At 43.4% G+C, this 16,375-nt stretch overlaps 1 protein-coding gene across 4 annotated transcripts in view; it reads right to left on the reverse strand.

The window, feature by feature from the left end:
- Positions 1 to 16,375, reverse strand: part of VIT (vitrin) — a 127,339-nt gene that overhangs the window by 17,125 nt on the left and 93,839 nt on the right. For all 4 annotated transcript variants that reach the window (XM_028831766.2, XM_001107688.5, XM_015112102.3 and 1 more), the window contains 2 exons: positions 15,556 to 15,618; positions 11,378 to 11,525 (listed from right to left, as the gene is read on the reverse strand). In XM_028831766.2, the coding sequence (XP_028687599.2) occupies positions 11,378 to 11,525; positions 15,556 to 15,618 (211 nt within the window). The remainder of the gene's footprint in view (positions 1 to 11,377; positions 11,526 to 15,555; positions 15,619 to 16,375) is intronic.

Genomic DNA, 16,375 nt, shown 5'->3' on the forward strand with positions numbered 1-16,375 from the left:
AGTGCAGTGGCCGGATCTCAGCTCACTGCAAGCTCCGCCTCCCGGGTTCACGCCATTCTCCTGCCTCAGCCTCCCGAGTAGCTGGGACTACAGGCGCCTGCCACCTCGCCCGGCTAAGTTTTTTGTATTTTTAGTAGAGACGGGGTTTCACTGTGTTACCCAGGATGGTCTCGATCTCCTGACCTCGTGATCCGCCCGTCTCGGCCTCCCAAAGTGCTGGGATTACAGGCTTGAGCCACCGCGCCCGGCCAGTTGGGTTTATATTTTTACAAAGCAATTTCAGTAAATGCTATGTACACTTTTACTTATAGAGCCCATTAGCTCCCATCCCTCGGGTCCTGGCCATTCCTCTATATACACCCAATCGCTTTTATTCCCTCCCCTATATGTCTACTGTGACACCAGGAGTGCCAGCCCCCATGCTTCTGGCTGCCTCTAAGAATCCCTGTGCTGGTCTCTGCAGTATTATTTCTGTGGCCATCTGCTAGAGGACCCTTCGGTCCTCAGTCCTGCCCGCAAAATTCCCCTGCTTGAAAATCATCAGAAGTTCTCATTGCTAAACCTGGTATTTTGGCTTTCAAAGCATCCATAATTTAATTTCCAACTATCATGTTAAGGATGTTCTCTTTCTTTTTCTCTCTTTCCCTCTCTTTTTCAGGATGTTCCATATTCTAATCAAAATGAACTGTTCACCCTTTCCCACTTTTCTAGCTTCGTGCATTTGCTCACTTCTTCCCTCATCTGGAAAGCCCCAATCGTGCCCACCCTCCAAGCTCAGCGACCCTGTCTCCCTTACCCCCAGCCCCAGCTGACAACCTCTCTGCCTGACTCAGCTTTTCTCTAACCAACACCTTGCATAATATGTGGCGCCTACAGGTACTCATTTAACAGGATGAACATTTCTTTGTTCTATTTCTGTGCATCTCTCAACCTCTACACTTTGGTGTTCCCTAGGGTGCTAGCCCCATCATGCATCTCTTCTTAGCTTATGCACGTCCCTGGGAGATTTCATCAACTCCCAGGACTCAGAGACCATTCATGGGCCAAAAGCTGTCTGTGCCCTGGTTGGTCCCCTTTCTTGAACCTCACACATACATAAAATGGCTTCCATAGATACTTCCAAACCTGAAGTCATTTATCTTCCAAGCCTGATCCACCCAACCACCCATCTCCCCATCTGCCTTCCTCTCTGACTCACTCAGTCATCCAGCAGTGTGCGTTCCTGACACTCTCCTTATCAAATACCACGTCTTGTCAGACCTACCTCTAAATATCTCTCATATTTCTCCCATCCTTTCCATCCCCAAGTTTGGGCTTTCATCTCTTTCCTGAATATTGCCAGAGTCTCCTACCTGGTCTTAACCAGGGCAGCTTCTGCGGTGGATATTTTATCCAATTGGCTCTAAGTGTTTCACAGAAGCAGATTAAGAAGTTATAATGCCTCTTCCAAGAGGTCTAATTGTGTATAGTATTTGTGATTTTGTGATCTTTGTCTTAAGAGGCCCCCAAACTGTATAAGCTTCAGAGTCCTTAAAGTCTGGATCTTCCCCTGGTGACCAAGGGTTATCAACATTTTAGAGCCAAAAAAAAAAAAAGGGTTGAAACAACAACAAAAAATTGGCTACAAAATGAAAAATTGCAAAATTGACACTGACAATAATAAATACGTAATTGCCTATCAAACATAACATTTATAAACTTTTTACATTAATTATAATGTAAATCATTAATAGTGAAATTTTTAATGTATAAAAACTGAATTACATTTGAAAATGATTTGTGGGCTAGATTTTCTCACTTTGCACGATTTCCTGAGGGTGTCTGGTGACTGTCAAGAAATAGTATCCAATCACAAATTAAATGTTGCTCATCGACACATACTTTAAAAAGCAAAAATATAAAGGTTCCTTTCAAAAGTTTTTACAGGCCAGGCATGGTGGCTCACACCTGTAATCCTAGCACTTTGAGAGGCCAAGACAGGAGGATCCCATGAGCCCAGGAGTTGGAGATCAGCCTGGGCAAACAAACAAAAACAAACAAACAAACTAAAAAAAAAAAAAAAAACGTTTTTACAGAAAAAAGTATTTAATGTTGAACCTCTTCATTTAGTCATGTTCATGATATTCTTAATATTGATCATTAAGGTGCTGTCTTGATGTTGATCACTTTGCAGAGCAATTGTCGATTCCCTGTCTCTTTCTTAGACCACATACACAGCTGAGTCTTGTTATTCTTGGCAGTTATGTTCTATAAAGTTGCAGTTGCCATGAGCACCGAATTCGCAAGTACTGAGCCATTCCTCACAACGGAAATACAAGGTTTGGTTCCTGGGAGCCTCTGGTCACAACATTGTCATCAACAGAACAATACATAACCTTGTTTTACATGTGTTTTTCTTTGAAGACATTGAATTTAATATATGCTTCTTACAAATAATTAATTATATGCAGTATATCTTTATAACAAGATATTTGCTGAGAAGGGTTTACCATTTTCCTGAATTTGGATAACATGACCATAAATTTCTTTGACTTTTAGCCTTACAACAATGCTGTCCATTATGTTTTTTTGTTTTTTTTTTTAAATCAGTCATCATCTCATGAATTCGTAAATTTAGCCTCTTTTCCATAGCTTCATCACACCCTTTAGATGTTATTTCAGTACTTTCTGGAGTGGACTTATATACAGACTAGCAAATTTCCTCTTCTTTTTCTGAATGTACCAAATTATTGATTCATTAACATTGAACTCACAACCAATAGCACTGTTACTCATGTCTGAACAAAGCTAATTGAATACACTTGTTTTCTCTGCAAGCCACAAACCAACTTCTTGCACTTAAGAAAGCTAGATAGCATTTTAGCACTACATTTGGAGTCCATTTTAAATAGCAAAATCACCAAAGACAAGCACAAAAATGCAAAAAATGTGGCACTAAAAAGACTGCAAAAAGGACACTTGAAGACAGTTGAAACAAGAAGGCCTAGTGGGCTGGGCGCGGTGGCTCATGTCTGTAATCCCAGCACTTTGGGAGGCCGAGGCGGGTGGATCACCTGAGGTCAGGAGTTTGAGACCAGCCTGATCAATATGATGAAACCCCGTCTGTACTAAAAATACAAAAAAATTATCCGGGCGTGGTGGCACGTGCCTGTAATCCCAGCTACTCGGGAGGCTAAGACAGGAGAATCGCTTGAACCCAGGAAGCGGAGGTTACAGTGAGCCAAGATCACGCCAGGGCAACAAGATCCAGCCTGGGCAACAAGAGTGAAACTCTGTCGCAAAAAATAAAATAAAATAATAAAATAAAATAAAATAAATAAAATGAAGGCAGAGTGTGGTTTGACCTTAGCTGGGAAGATGTGCATCAGGTGACTCCATTTTTTTCCCCCACTTATATACATATCCAATAAATGACTGCAAAAGTTCCTGGAGTTACAAATTTGAGGGTACAAATAAATTTAAATTTTAAGGAGTAGGCAAATTTGCAAATACAGAATCCAGAGATCATGAGGATCGACTGTAACCTATTGAGAACAAGCACTTTGTCCTAGCTTCCAATCCCTAGTGCTTAGCATCCAGGAGGTAATAAATAGGTAATTATGGAATAAACAAATGGAAGAAAGGAAGCTCAAATGTTCTCTCTTCTCTCTGTTCATCCCCAGTGGAAGTGAACACTCTACCTCTGAGCTCCACATTGACCACCCCTTGCTTTTATTACATCCCAGATGATGAATCCGTCTTCAGAAGCATACAGATGAGCTCCTCATATAATGAACGAATAGCTGCTTCTAATGTTTTAAATGGTATTTCTTTTAAAGATATTGCCTCCCTGGCTGGATTGTGAGGTCCTAAAGAACAGAACCTCTTATCACATTTATTTATTTAAATAGAATGAAAGGTTGCATCAGAGGACCTCTGAAACCCTTTCTGATTGCTAAAATTACAATTAGGGCAAATTACAATTACAATTAAGGGCAAAGGCATGAAACCCATCCACCAAGGGAATTAAAGGCAAACCACTTAGATGAATTTTTCATCAGATCCTCCACAAATGACCGAGGGCTCAGTACATGGCAAACACTTAATAAATGTGTGTTAAATTGTACTCTAATCATAATAATGAATAATAAATCATTAATCTGCAGTCCGTGACAGGTCTCAGGACCAGAGTATATGTGTCCTTTTCCCAGATATATAGGCTGATGGCCTAATTAGCCTGGTTACTCTTCAGATTTGGAGACTATTTTAAAAGTTCAAAGAAGTATGCCACTAAGTTTTTACACAAACAATCTTTTAATTTGTAATTTTATTACAGGTTCTTATTACATGCAAACACAAAATATTTTTCTAGGGAATATCAAAGATTTCCTTTGAAAATAAGAAAATGTAGAGGTTGATAGCTGAAAGAGAAAATTTAGATTGTTCTGTGTTTGGAGGAAGACCTAGGATCAATGAAAGGAATGATAGGGAGCCAGAAGTTGGCTGTGCCTAGAAAGGAGGAATTTGTGTAATAGTAAATGGCTACCCTACAAGGGTTTAAGAAGCAAACACACACCTGTCAGAAACGGGCACAGGTGTTTGATTCTTAGGAAGGCTTGAGGGCTACGGACAGGGAAATTGGATGGATCATCAGTGTTTCCAGACCTACCTGATGATAAAACTCACCTAAAGCACTATTAAACTATATAGGTTACCAGTCCTCTCCTTGAAAGAAAATCCACGGGGCTGGGAGATCCAGGTGATTCTTATTCTCAGGAAGGTTTGTAAAGCTCTGGATTCTAGAAGCCTTCTGAGGCCCTTTCAGTCCGAAAGCATCTATTTTGTTTCAGCCCCGGGGTCTACTGGTTTACCCCGTGACAAACTGAGTCACAAGGAATGAGTCTCTCAAATGGATTTTTATGCCAGTAGAGAAATAGTAACGAATCATAATTCCCTCCAAGAAGAACTTTTCTGAACTATTTTCTCAAACAAGGCATCAACTTAAGGTTACAGTCAAATAACATAACTATTTAGCCTTTTGATTGTTTTACTAGCTAATATGTGATGCTTTATGGACTTAGTCAATGAGATGGACCATGCCTGTAAGATCAGGAGGATGTTTCAGGTCACACGCCAGGGGCTGCAGACTTGTCCCTTGAGGGTATTACCTGGCTCAGATGGACAATCATTCTGCCCCCATCCCCCCAGACAGTATGAGCTCTGCTAGAGCAGCTATGACCAGCCCAGGGTGCAGTGGTCTGGGCCAATCTGCTGAGGGCCTTTGCACAACTAGCCCTCGATGAATGGGAACTGGTCTTTTCCACATTTCCCAGCATCAGAAAAGGGGGAGCAGGGTCTTATAATCAAATTCCATTTTTAAGTGAGTATTTTTTTTTCCTGCAATAACTATGAGAATTCCACTCGTCTACTAAAAAGGGTAGAAAATTGAGCTGCATGAACCTCTTCCTGCTGGAGTAAATGTGAATCACGTGCAATCTGCTGATCTGAGAGCCACTCCCGAACAAACTGGCTCACCAGCTGCTAATCTGCAACCACATCACAGGGCTCCGTGAGTGCTGGGGAAGTGGGGCATCTTGGCAACAGAGCTTCCCAAGCTCAGATGTGCATCTGATCACCTGGGGATCTTGTTGAAATGTAGAGTCTGACTCTGTAGAACCCGAGTGAGGTCTGAGGTTCTGCATTTCTCACAGCCTCCCAGATGATACTGTGGATCACACTTGGAGTAGCAATGTCTTAGAGGATGCTTTAGTAATAACAATAATAGAAATCAGCAGTGGGGCTTCCAGTGATAAGAGGAAGGGAAGAAAATAAATAAGAAGTCTAGAGAAGGGAAATGAAAGGCAGAGAAAGGGAGGAGGGTGGAGCTCTCACAGCCCTCTGGACGGGCCACTGGGAGGGGGTCAGGGGGCACTGGGGGACTGGGCTTCGCTGGGGACAGCACAGGCCCATGGGAGTATTCCGGCCTTTAATCTGGCCACAGCAAAGAATCAGCTGGGGAACTCGAAGAACTAATGATACCTGGGCTCCACACTCAGAAAATCTGATTTAACTGATGTGAAGTTTGTTCTGGGCGTCTGGAGTTCTAGGAGCTCCCAGGTGGTTCTATTGGGCATCAGGATGGCCGTCTGCTTCTCTGGGGGGAGACTGATCTCAGGGACCCCAGATAAAGCCAGTGGATGTGTGAGGAGAACTGAAGGGGGAGGGGTGGAAGTCAAGCGCAGTCGTTTGTATGTGCCTCCAGGAGCCCTGCATGATAGGGAAGAAAAAGCATAGGAGAAAGAGGAGAAACCTCAGAATCTTATGATTCTTGGGCAAATTGTATTCACGGCTTGCTTGGCCTTGAGACTCTGTGTTCCTGAGGAGCGTGGCTTGTGGGCCTCACCTTCCTGTCTCTCAGAGAGGAAAGAAGTGGCATGGTGGGGTCTTCGCAAGGGGCACTAGGCCCTGGAAAATCAGGCCAGGCAGGTGACAGGGAGCTGTTCTGAGATCTTGAGAATTACAGATTAAAATACCAACTTCTGGGCCTCATCCCCTTGCCAGATTCTGGTTTAATAGGTCTGAGGCGGGACCCAGGCATCAGCATTTTAAAAAGCTCCCCAGGTAATGCCAACGTGAAGTCAAGGCCCAGACAGCCCCTTCCTGCTCTGAAGTCCGAGGGTGAGTGCTGTGATTCACCTCTGCCAGCCCCCATCCCAGCTGCATTTCATGCCCCAGCCCCTCCCACTCCCCCTCCCTTTTTTTTGGCTGCAGACTCAGAGAATGAGACAGGGTGGTCCTTGTTGCTGGTTGTATTAGCTTCCTACTGCTGTTGTAACGAATGATCCTAAACTTGCTGGCTCAAACAACACACACTTAGTTGAGAGTTCTGGAGGTCCCAAGTCCGACGTGGGTCTCCACGGCTGAAAGCAAGGTGTGGGCAGAGCTGTGCCCCTCTCTAGAGGCTCCAGGGAGAATACGTTTCCTGGTGTTTCCCAGCTTCTAGAGGATGCCTTCACTTCTTGCTCACGGCCCTTTCCTCCATCTTTAAAGCCAGCAATGCCACATCTCTCCGACTATGCTTCCATCGTCACACCTCCCTTTGACTGACAATAGCTGGGAAAGGTTCTCCACTTCTAAGGACTCGTGTGGCTACACTGCACCATCCCTATAACCCAGGAGAATTCCCCATCTCAGAGTTGTTAACTTTAACCACATCTGCAAAGTCCCTTCTGCTGTGTGAGGTAAAACACTCACTGGTTCCAGGGATTTGGACATTGACAACTTTCGGGTCATTATTTTGCCTAACATACCGGACATGGCATTTTGCTTCTTCCCCTCAACTCTGACTCTCCTGCACTTGGTGGCTCAGCTGACCTATGGAAGCTGCTCTGCCCAGCTGAGTGCATGATCACGAGTCTTCAGTCCAGGAGCTGAAGTTGGGTGGGCTGAGAAGTGAGAAGACTAAGGAGATGCAGCCAATTCAGAGCCACTCGATAAACCACAGGACAGCTATTATAGACTCATAAGCAAGGTAAGTCTATTTGATTTTCAAATGAAGAAAAAACCAAGTTTCCTTCATCCCACAACTGTTTCCAATTTTGATATCCTAGGGTTGATTACAAAGAATGTGTGCACTTATGTTCCATTTTTTGGAGCCTGAAAGTGTAGTGGTCTGGAAGACATTTAGCACCTGTGGGTCTGGGCTGCTGCTCAAATGCAAGGTGTTTCGCCAGGTGTTAGTTACTAGAGTTCACCTAATGGCTTGCCCTGACTGTTCTTTCATTGACTCTTTCCGTGTTCCTGTTGGTATTAGGTGCAATTATAAGCCTTTGGGTTGTATAATTTGAACTTAGAATTCATGTGCAAGACAGGGGCTTGATCCTTGACCTGTTGTCCACACACAATGTCTCAGTCTTTAGGAGGTGAAAAGTAGCAATTATCAGACATTTTCCTGGCAGATGAGTGGAATCTCTGCTTTCAAGACAATTTTGTTTGACATTTTAGGGATTAACCCAAGACTAACATTTGTCCTCTGCCCCAGTCATGCATTTAGCTGCGTGTCCTTGGGAAAGTCAGTCAACCTCTCTGACTCTGCATCAGAAGCTGCCTCTATTCCTGGAGGCATGTGATGAGTGTGGTAGGAATGCTGTGGTTGCCGCCAGGTTAACATGATTGTGGGTTATGGGCCCTGCAGGTGGGGAACATGGGAGAGGGTGCTTGCCCAGTTCCACGGTGGTTGAGATTTCTGTTGGGCCCGGACCAGAGGTAGGAACTCAGCCAGTGCAAAGTGAAGTTATGGAGGAGCAGAAACCAAGAGCCTGGCAGAGGATGCTGGCCTGCTGAGAGAAAATCAGAATGGACAGGCAGAGAGGCGTAGAGATGCAGGCAGAGGTGGGGAAGGGGATGGCCAAAGACTCGTCGTTCCTGTGAACACTCACCTTTCCATGAATCTCCCTTCACCTGGGCTACCTGGAGTGGTTTTCTGTTCCTTGTACCCAAAATGTCTTTGAGGAGATTGAGGAGTCAAGTTGTGTTGCATTTTGTAAATGAGATCATTTTTATAGGTCTTATATTTTTCTTTACCTTTTTTCCAGTTAATATTTAGTATGAGTCTTTTAACTTCTAAATTTGTCTTTCAAGTTCTAAATTTAAAAGTCTAAATTCTGACTCAGCTCTCCTAAGGAAAACCCAGGGAGAGAACCTTCCAGGAAGCTGTGCGGACCAGGGGCAGTGGTAACGGAGGGGAGAGGGGAGGGAAGGAGCAGTTCTGAGCTCCGGAGCCCTCCTCCCTTGGCCAGGTCCTTCTCAACCTCAGTCTCTCCTTTCAGTGCTAGTTCTTGATGAGGCGGCCATTTCTTTGTAGGGCCTCATTTCCTCACTACAACACAAAGAGGTAGAATCAGGTGCTCTCAAGGCCTCAGGCTGTAAGTCCAAGAGCGCAGGGATGATTTTAAGGGGGAGGAAAGAGGGCGTTAGAATCTGATGAGAACCCCAAATCACCAGGATGCCCCACTCCCTTCCTCTGTATGCACTTACGCATACAGCAGGGATTGAAGGGGACCACCCAGGAGAGGAAGCTGGACAAGTGAAACCAACAGCAGTTTCTGCTGAAAAAATGTGTCTCCCCCTCAGCCTCATCACACCCTTCTCAGGCCGCCCTCTCATTTGGTTTGCCACGTTCCACGGATGGATGTATCACCTCTGTGCAACACATCAATTCATCATTGATCACCCCACCTCCTCAGGACCCTAAGACTGCAAGGAAAGGAGAGGCAGCTATCTGGTCTGTTAGTCCCACATTCATTTACTGGATGTCTTCTGAATATAGAGCCGGTCACTGAATTACAGGATGCCAGGGCTGGCAGAGCCCTGATAAATCATCTGGTCTGACCCTCGTGCTACACAGATGGCAGCACTTACAAGGAGAGGTTAAGTGACTGGCTTAAGGTCACACAGAGGAGCTAAGGCCTGAATTCAGATCACCTGTCAGCGGTTCATTGCGCTTTCCACTCCACCCTGTTGCCGGGGGAGGGTGAAGATGATGGATTAGCTTATGTGAGCATAAAACAGTGGAAAACACACACATTTCCCTAAGTGCTACAAATTAATAAGAATCCTGGGAAAAAGTCAGACACAAGGGATTTTTTTAGAAAGTAAAATTGAAAAGCATGAGGTAAACTCTTGCTTGTGAATGGTGATCACATTAGGAATATGTGGGGAAAATGTTTTGGGGGAAGGCGTCTTTATTTTTCTTCCTTCCCTGCTACATTTGTTCTCTAATCCATGCTCTCATCAGCAACACTATTCTCATGCCATTTTTCTTTTCCCTGACATATTTATCACCTTATTATCATATTATACTATAAACCTTGGTATATACAAGCTTTTAAAGCAGCCATTTTTAATGCAAGATAACACACCAAGCTTTGAGGCCCCCAGTAAAATTGACTAAGGACATCTGGCGTTAAAACGCTTACGTTTCCTCTCTAGTAAAACCTGCCATCCATTGGCTGTCTGTAAAAAGTAACACAGGAATGAAAATGGGCTGGCATTTTGAAACCAAAAATACTCCCCCAAATCCCACTTTTCTTATTTCAATTCAAAAACTTCAAGATAGATCACCTGACATTGAGAGGTGATATCCGGAGCCATTGGTTATTTTTATCTAATTGAGTCTGATTACATACAAGTCCCAGTTAACTCATCTACTAATTTTTCCTGACAGGAATAGAAGGTAGTACTAAATGGGTAATTGGAATTAAATTCTAAAAACACAAATGTTGTAGATTCTTATGAAAATAAAGCATTTTTATTTATTTCTCTTGACAACTCAAAAATAAATATTCTAGTCTCTTTGATAGAACAACCTTGGTTAAAATGAAACCTCTGAAGGCGCTGGAGACCCCGTAGGTATTGTCAGGTATGGATAGTTTTTCTTTTCAGGAGGGTGAGTAAGTTGTGACCGCAGCTTCTGAGCAATAGGCACCAAAGGTTATGATGGTTTCCACTTCCATTGCCCCTTCCAAACCCACTTGGTCCTTTGTAGGAGGCATGATACCCATCCTGCCCTCAATGATTCTTGGTCAAAAGGCTACCTATTTAAGATGTGTGTATAAATTTAAGATTATGCACGCTTTTTCTTTTGATTGTTTATTATCAATATCTGTATATCTGTTTCAGTGACAAACCTATTCATAGCTGAAATAAGAGTGATTTATTCCCGCCAAATAAAAGACTGAGACTGGTGTCAACATGAGCCCTCAATTTCTACCCTAAGTAAAATAATAGAACAGGTTGGGGAAAGTCATCTAGGTGCTCAGCTGACTGACGGGGGCCATCTCTCTTCCCACCCATTCTTCCCCATTGCCTGGTGGGTTTTTCCATTACCAGTGCAGGGGCCTAAGGTTATTTGGAGAAAAGAGAAGATACAACCTAAAGCACCATGTTCTCTAGGTGTCTAACCTATAGGTGGATAGGTTGTAGCACAGGGTGGAGTCCCTCAAACAAATGCTCTAATAGTCAAGGTTGAAAGCAGATCCAACCTTCTTGATTTACAGATGAGGAAACTGACAATCGGAGAGGTGAAGGCCTAGCCCAAGGCTACACAGCTTGTTAGTGGCTGAGTTAACACTCACACCCATCTCTCCTATTTTCCAGACAAATAAATACTCTTGAGTGCAAATGCCATCTAGTTACAAGTGTTTTTTAATCTGTCCTTTCCTTCAGGAAGCCACAGATTTCTTAAATGGCATCTGGATTGCTTCAGTTTTTCTCATTTACATTTGCATTAGGGAAGAGAACAAATCTGTGCTCAAGAACATGTTGGTAATATTTGTGGCATAAAATTAAGCACATGGCATGACTTCCTTTCTGGATTTAGAACATTAACTGCACTTACCCATACTGGACAACACCCATCAGTGGACCGGCAGGGCCAATGTCAAGAGCTTGGGCAACACCAGCCAGGAGCTGCTTCTGGATTCGGAATCGCCGTTTGCCAATGCTGGTGCTCCCATCAATTAAAAACGACAAGTCAATTTTGCAGTCTGCGGAATGGAAAAAGACTATGATTCTCATGATCTCTCACTGCATTTACCTGGGCATCCTCTTGTTCCTCCTGCTCCGTCAGAGCCCCCTGAGAAATGAAAAGAAATGGAAAAAAAGGTAGTAAGATGCAGGGTATATTTATTTACATCCCACAGGGGTTTCCCTGAGCACCGGGGTCTTGGACACTTGGGCTAGTCCTTATTTCCATAACCATTTAAAACTCTACGTATCTGCCACAATTATGGGTTTCAGAAGCAGCGACGTCCTAGCCAAGCTTGGGAAGGCTGTCAATGGTTGCCTAGGCTCAGATCTTCTAAGTGCAGACTCCTCGTTGTGAGAATTCATCAAGACTGAGTCTCAAGAGTGTGTGGCTTTTTGCTCTCACCCTAACTTTTTAGAAACAAGTGTTGGATTTTTATAAGGTGTGAGAGATCTGCAAGGCCAGCAGTGAGGGAGGGCAGGAATTATAGAATAAGAAATTGATATCAATATTCTCCTTCATTTCCCTGGGCGAGGCAACCAAAGAAATTATCCACATATATGTATAGGGTGTCAGTCCTTGTTTGTAGCTATCTTAGAGATTTTTCTTTCTTTCTTTTAGTTGTGATGAAGACTAGGATAGTTATTCTGGCTTAGGATCTCTGGATCTCTGTGGATCACTATGAAGGTTATAAGAGAGGTAAAGGGATGGATGGGCTGCAAGCTCTTTTCACCCTTTCAAACATCAAAAGAAACTAGTGAAAACCCACACAGGCTAATGGAAATTAGTGTTTTCTTTGCTGTAGACAGGAATGATATCATCTCAGTATGATAAAACTGACTATTCAATGCTGATAAGAGGCTCTTGTTGGGAGCTATAGATCCTTTTGATTAGTAAAAAGTGAAAAATAAATTATTTAACAGTTGCAGTTTAGAAGACAAAAATGTTTCAAAACAGATCTCCATACGGGGGAAAAAAAAAGAAGGCCGGGCGTGGTGGCTCATGCCTGTAATCCTAGCACTTTGGGAGGTCAAGGTGGGTGGATCACAAAGTCAGGAGATCAAGACCATCCTGGCTAACACGGTGAAACCCCATCTCTACTAAAAATACAAAAAATTAGCCGGGCGTGGTGGCGGGCGCCTGTAGTCCCAGCTACTCGGGAAGCCGAGGCAGGAGAATGGCGTGAACCCGGGGCGTGGAGCTTGCAGTGAGCCAAGATCGCACCACTGCACTCCAGCCTGGGAGACAGAGCAAGGCTCCGTCTCAAAAGAAAAAAAAAAAAAAAAAACGAGAGAGTAAAGTTGGAAATTTCTAGGCTGGTGCATCCAAGAGAACACTGGGGCACTGCCCGTCGGGGGTGGGGAGCAGCGGCCAGACAGGCCTGCACCTCTCTGATCTGCACACAACCACCCACATTCTCTACGGTGCATTGTTGCCATGGGGCTGGAGGAGAAGCTCTGTAGGTGGAGAGGGTTGTTGCTAGTTTAAAAACATCGTTTTAAAGAGGAAAGCAATAAATGAACATGAGTTGACAAAGTTTTGAGCAGAAGAATTGATGAGAAATATTTATGGCTGAGTGCTACAGCAGAACTGTGATTATGAGAAAAGTTATACCTCAGAATGTGTTTTATTATCTTGCAGTGTTACATGGCAATCAAAACCAGGGAAGTAGGAGACAAGAGGGACCCATCTGGGACTGGCTGACTTTGCTACATCTAGAATCAGGGCACCTGTTTGTACCTTGGCTCAGTAGCAAATCTCAAAAGAAAAGCTTTTACCTCCTGTCGTCCTGCCTGTTCAGTGCCTACCAATTCATCCTTTGCAGTTGGCTTCCCTTGTCCTTTGCTGCCCCCAAACTGCCTATACCCAAGCATGATCTTGAGATGAAGAATGAAAGAGGCAAATAAAGTCCAGAAGCAGAGTTTAAAGATGCCACTAAAACCTTGGGTAAAGCAAAGGAAAAGCAGCATGTGATTCTCATATGTAGTTTGTCATATTGTTGATTCCCAAGGAAGGCCAACTCATTTTTTTTCTGGCTGGGCTTGCAGTGTGAATTGTTGCCAGCAGGTGGCAGTGGAGTTCTTTAGGGCTTGCCGCCCACTAGCACCTACAGTTTGCTAGACTCTCAGGCTCCACCCAAACCTATAGAGTCAGATCTGCATTTTAACAAGATCCCCAGGTGATTCCTGTGCACAGTAAAGTTGCAGAAGTACTCCTGAGGTGGGGTTTCCCTTCCAGATGTCAGTAGATTAGTTCAATATGCCTTTTAGAATAAAGTATTTTTTTGGGAACAATTGTTAATTAGAATAAGGGCCAAAGTGAATTTTCTTTTTACATGAATAAAGTACATGGATATTGTAGCATCTATTTTGATTCCTCACAGGCAGTTTTTCCTCCTTATTTCTTACATCTTGAATTGCGTTCAGGATTAACACGTTCATCTCATAGTTAGGTCTTAAGAAGGTGAGCTGTTTCTCTATTGCTTAATTCTCTTTACTCACTAGCCTGATGGCTGATACCAGGGTTATCTTTGTTCCTCTTTTAAATGACAATGGTTCCAGCTCAGGGCATGTTTTGTCTGAGACCCATGGCTTTCTTATATGCAGATGAAAACATTCTGATCTGAAGATGCCAACATCAATGCTAACAGGTAGAATTGGGTTATGCAATGTTCAGTGTGAGCAATTTATTATGGCTACAGAAGAGGTCAGAGGTTGAAAGTCAAGGAAGAGAAAGTAAGATATAGGATCTATGGGAATCAATCTACCAATTTATTTAATTGCTCTAGTTTCCTTCAACATGGTACAATTTTATAGATTAATGCTTTGTGTTGTCCAATACATCAGGCCAGTGTTTCTTAACTCTGGATACATATCAGAGTCATGTACATATCAGGGTTGCTAATGCAGCTTCAACAAATGAAGACTCCTGGGATTCACTCTGGACAGTGCTTCTCAAGGGTAAATGTGCAAAGGAATCAATCACTGTAGAACCAGCAGGTCTGGGGTGGAGCCTGAGATTCTGTGTTTCTAACAAGCTCCCTAGTGATGCTGATGCTGCTGGTCTCCAGACCACACTTTGGGTAGCAAGGTCTAGGGAGAACCTGATACAGTAGGTATGAGACAGGAAGGTGGGCATCTCTAATAATGTCTTCAGGTGATTCTCATATGCAGCAAGGTTGAGCCTCACTGTCCATTGGTGGCTGATTAGTAGTGACTTTCTAGAGGAATTTGCAGGTGTTTTCTTTCCATACCTTGTAGGCTACTACTATACCGTTCTCGTTTTCCTTATTTTTCTCTGGTTCTTCCTTTCTGATATCCTCAGGTGGTTTATCCTCCACCTAGTGTGGTTCTTCGGGCTTAAGTCTTGTGTTTCTTCTTACTTTACTCTATCTCCCTAAGTCACATTTTCTGTTCTCATAGCCTCAGTTTTGAACTATAGCTCATTGTCTTACAACTCTAAATTTCTGATTGGGCTGTTCCTTCTGAATGTCAGATCTGGGTAGTCTTCTCTCTACCAGATCAAATGTCTCGAAGAAGATGATAGATATAAACCTGCTCCATCCCCGGTGTTCCTCATTGTAGTACCATTTACCTAGTTGCTCAGCTCATCTTTAACTTCTCCCTCTCTCAAACCTCTGCCTTCAATCCCATAGATTCTTCCTTCTCTGTATCTCTTGAATATGCCCATTTATCTTCATTTCCACTTCCAACTCTGAGCTCTGGCCACCATCATTTGCACTAGACAGTTGCCCCTGCCAACCTGCCCATCTCCTCCTTTCATCCTTCCTTGTCTTTCTGTTCCATCCCATTCTTCACCCTGTTGCCATAGTGATATTAAAACATCTTGATCCTCTCCCCCTCATGCACATAGACAGTTTATATCCTTCAAAAGCTTCCTTTTCCCCTTAGAACAAGGTGTCAAAAGAGAGGCGATAAATAGATCCATGGTAGGAGAGAGGCAGGTTTGAGTGGGAGTGAGTGGGAAGAGAGGAGAGAGCAGTTCAGATGTCAAAGACACCGTGGGTTTCTAGTTGTCAATTAACTTACTTGGATCTCCCAGGGATACTGGCTCCAAAGACTGTGTGCTCAATTCTTCTTTTGGAACACGTCCTGGAAAGAGCAGTAAAACTTTTGGTGACTTACAAGGACAGGAAGCAGCTGGCCTTACCCCAGGGAAGGGGACATAATGGATATTCACACCCAGCTTGGGGGCTTGGCTTAAAGCTAACTGTGCTTTTCTTTACATTACCCCCACCCTGAGAAAAATAATAAATTAATATTTACTTACAGCCTATCAAAAACATAGTACTCTGCTGAGGGATTTGAAATAGGAGACTTGAGTTCTGCTCTCATTAATTTATTATTTATTCTGAGCCTTAGTTTTGTTATTTGAAAGCGTTAAGCACTTTGCCATTGTAAATTATGCCTCTGTAAAATTCTGAAAATCTTGAGCCACAGAATGTGTCTTCCTCAAATAAACCTCCACCGTGCCAAGATCATGTAGGTCTTCAGTCAACATTTGGTGACTGAGACAATGAACGAAGATGAGTAAGGCGCAAGGAGGACAATCTAATGAGGACTGGATGGGGACTGGAGAAAGACAGTTTATTTAAAAGCAACTCAAATAAGAGGGCTTAAAATGCAACTCCACCCTCCCAGCTGTTTGAGACTAGAAGTAGAGATGCAAAAAGGTTTCATGCTGTCAGAAGCTGTGCGTGTGAAGTTGCATTTCAGCCTTGGGGAAGGGGGTTTCTTTAGAGCCATTTACATGTGAGCCAAGTTCATAAATATACCATTTAAAGAAATAAAGACAATAAAAGCGAATCCTTTCAGGCTTGGTAAGACAAATAGGCTTCCCAGGAAGAGC

Source organism: Macaca mulatta, chromosome 13, assembly GCF_049350105.2.
Source record: "Macaca mulatta isolate MMU2019108-1 chromosome 13, T2T-MMU8v2.0, whole genome shotgun sequence".
NCBI classification, from domain to species: Eukaryota; Metazoa; Chordata; class Mammalia; order Primates; family Cercopithecidae; genus Macaca; species Macaca mulatta.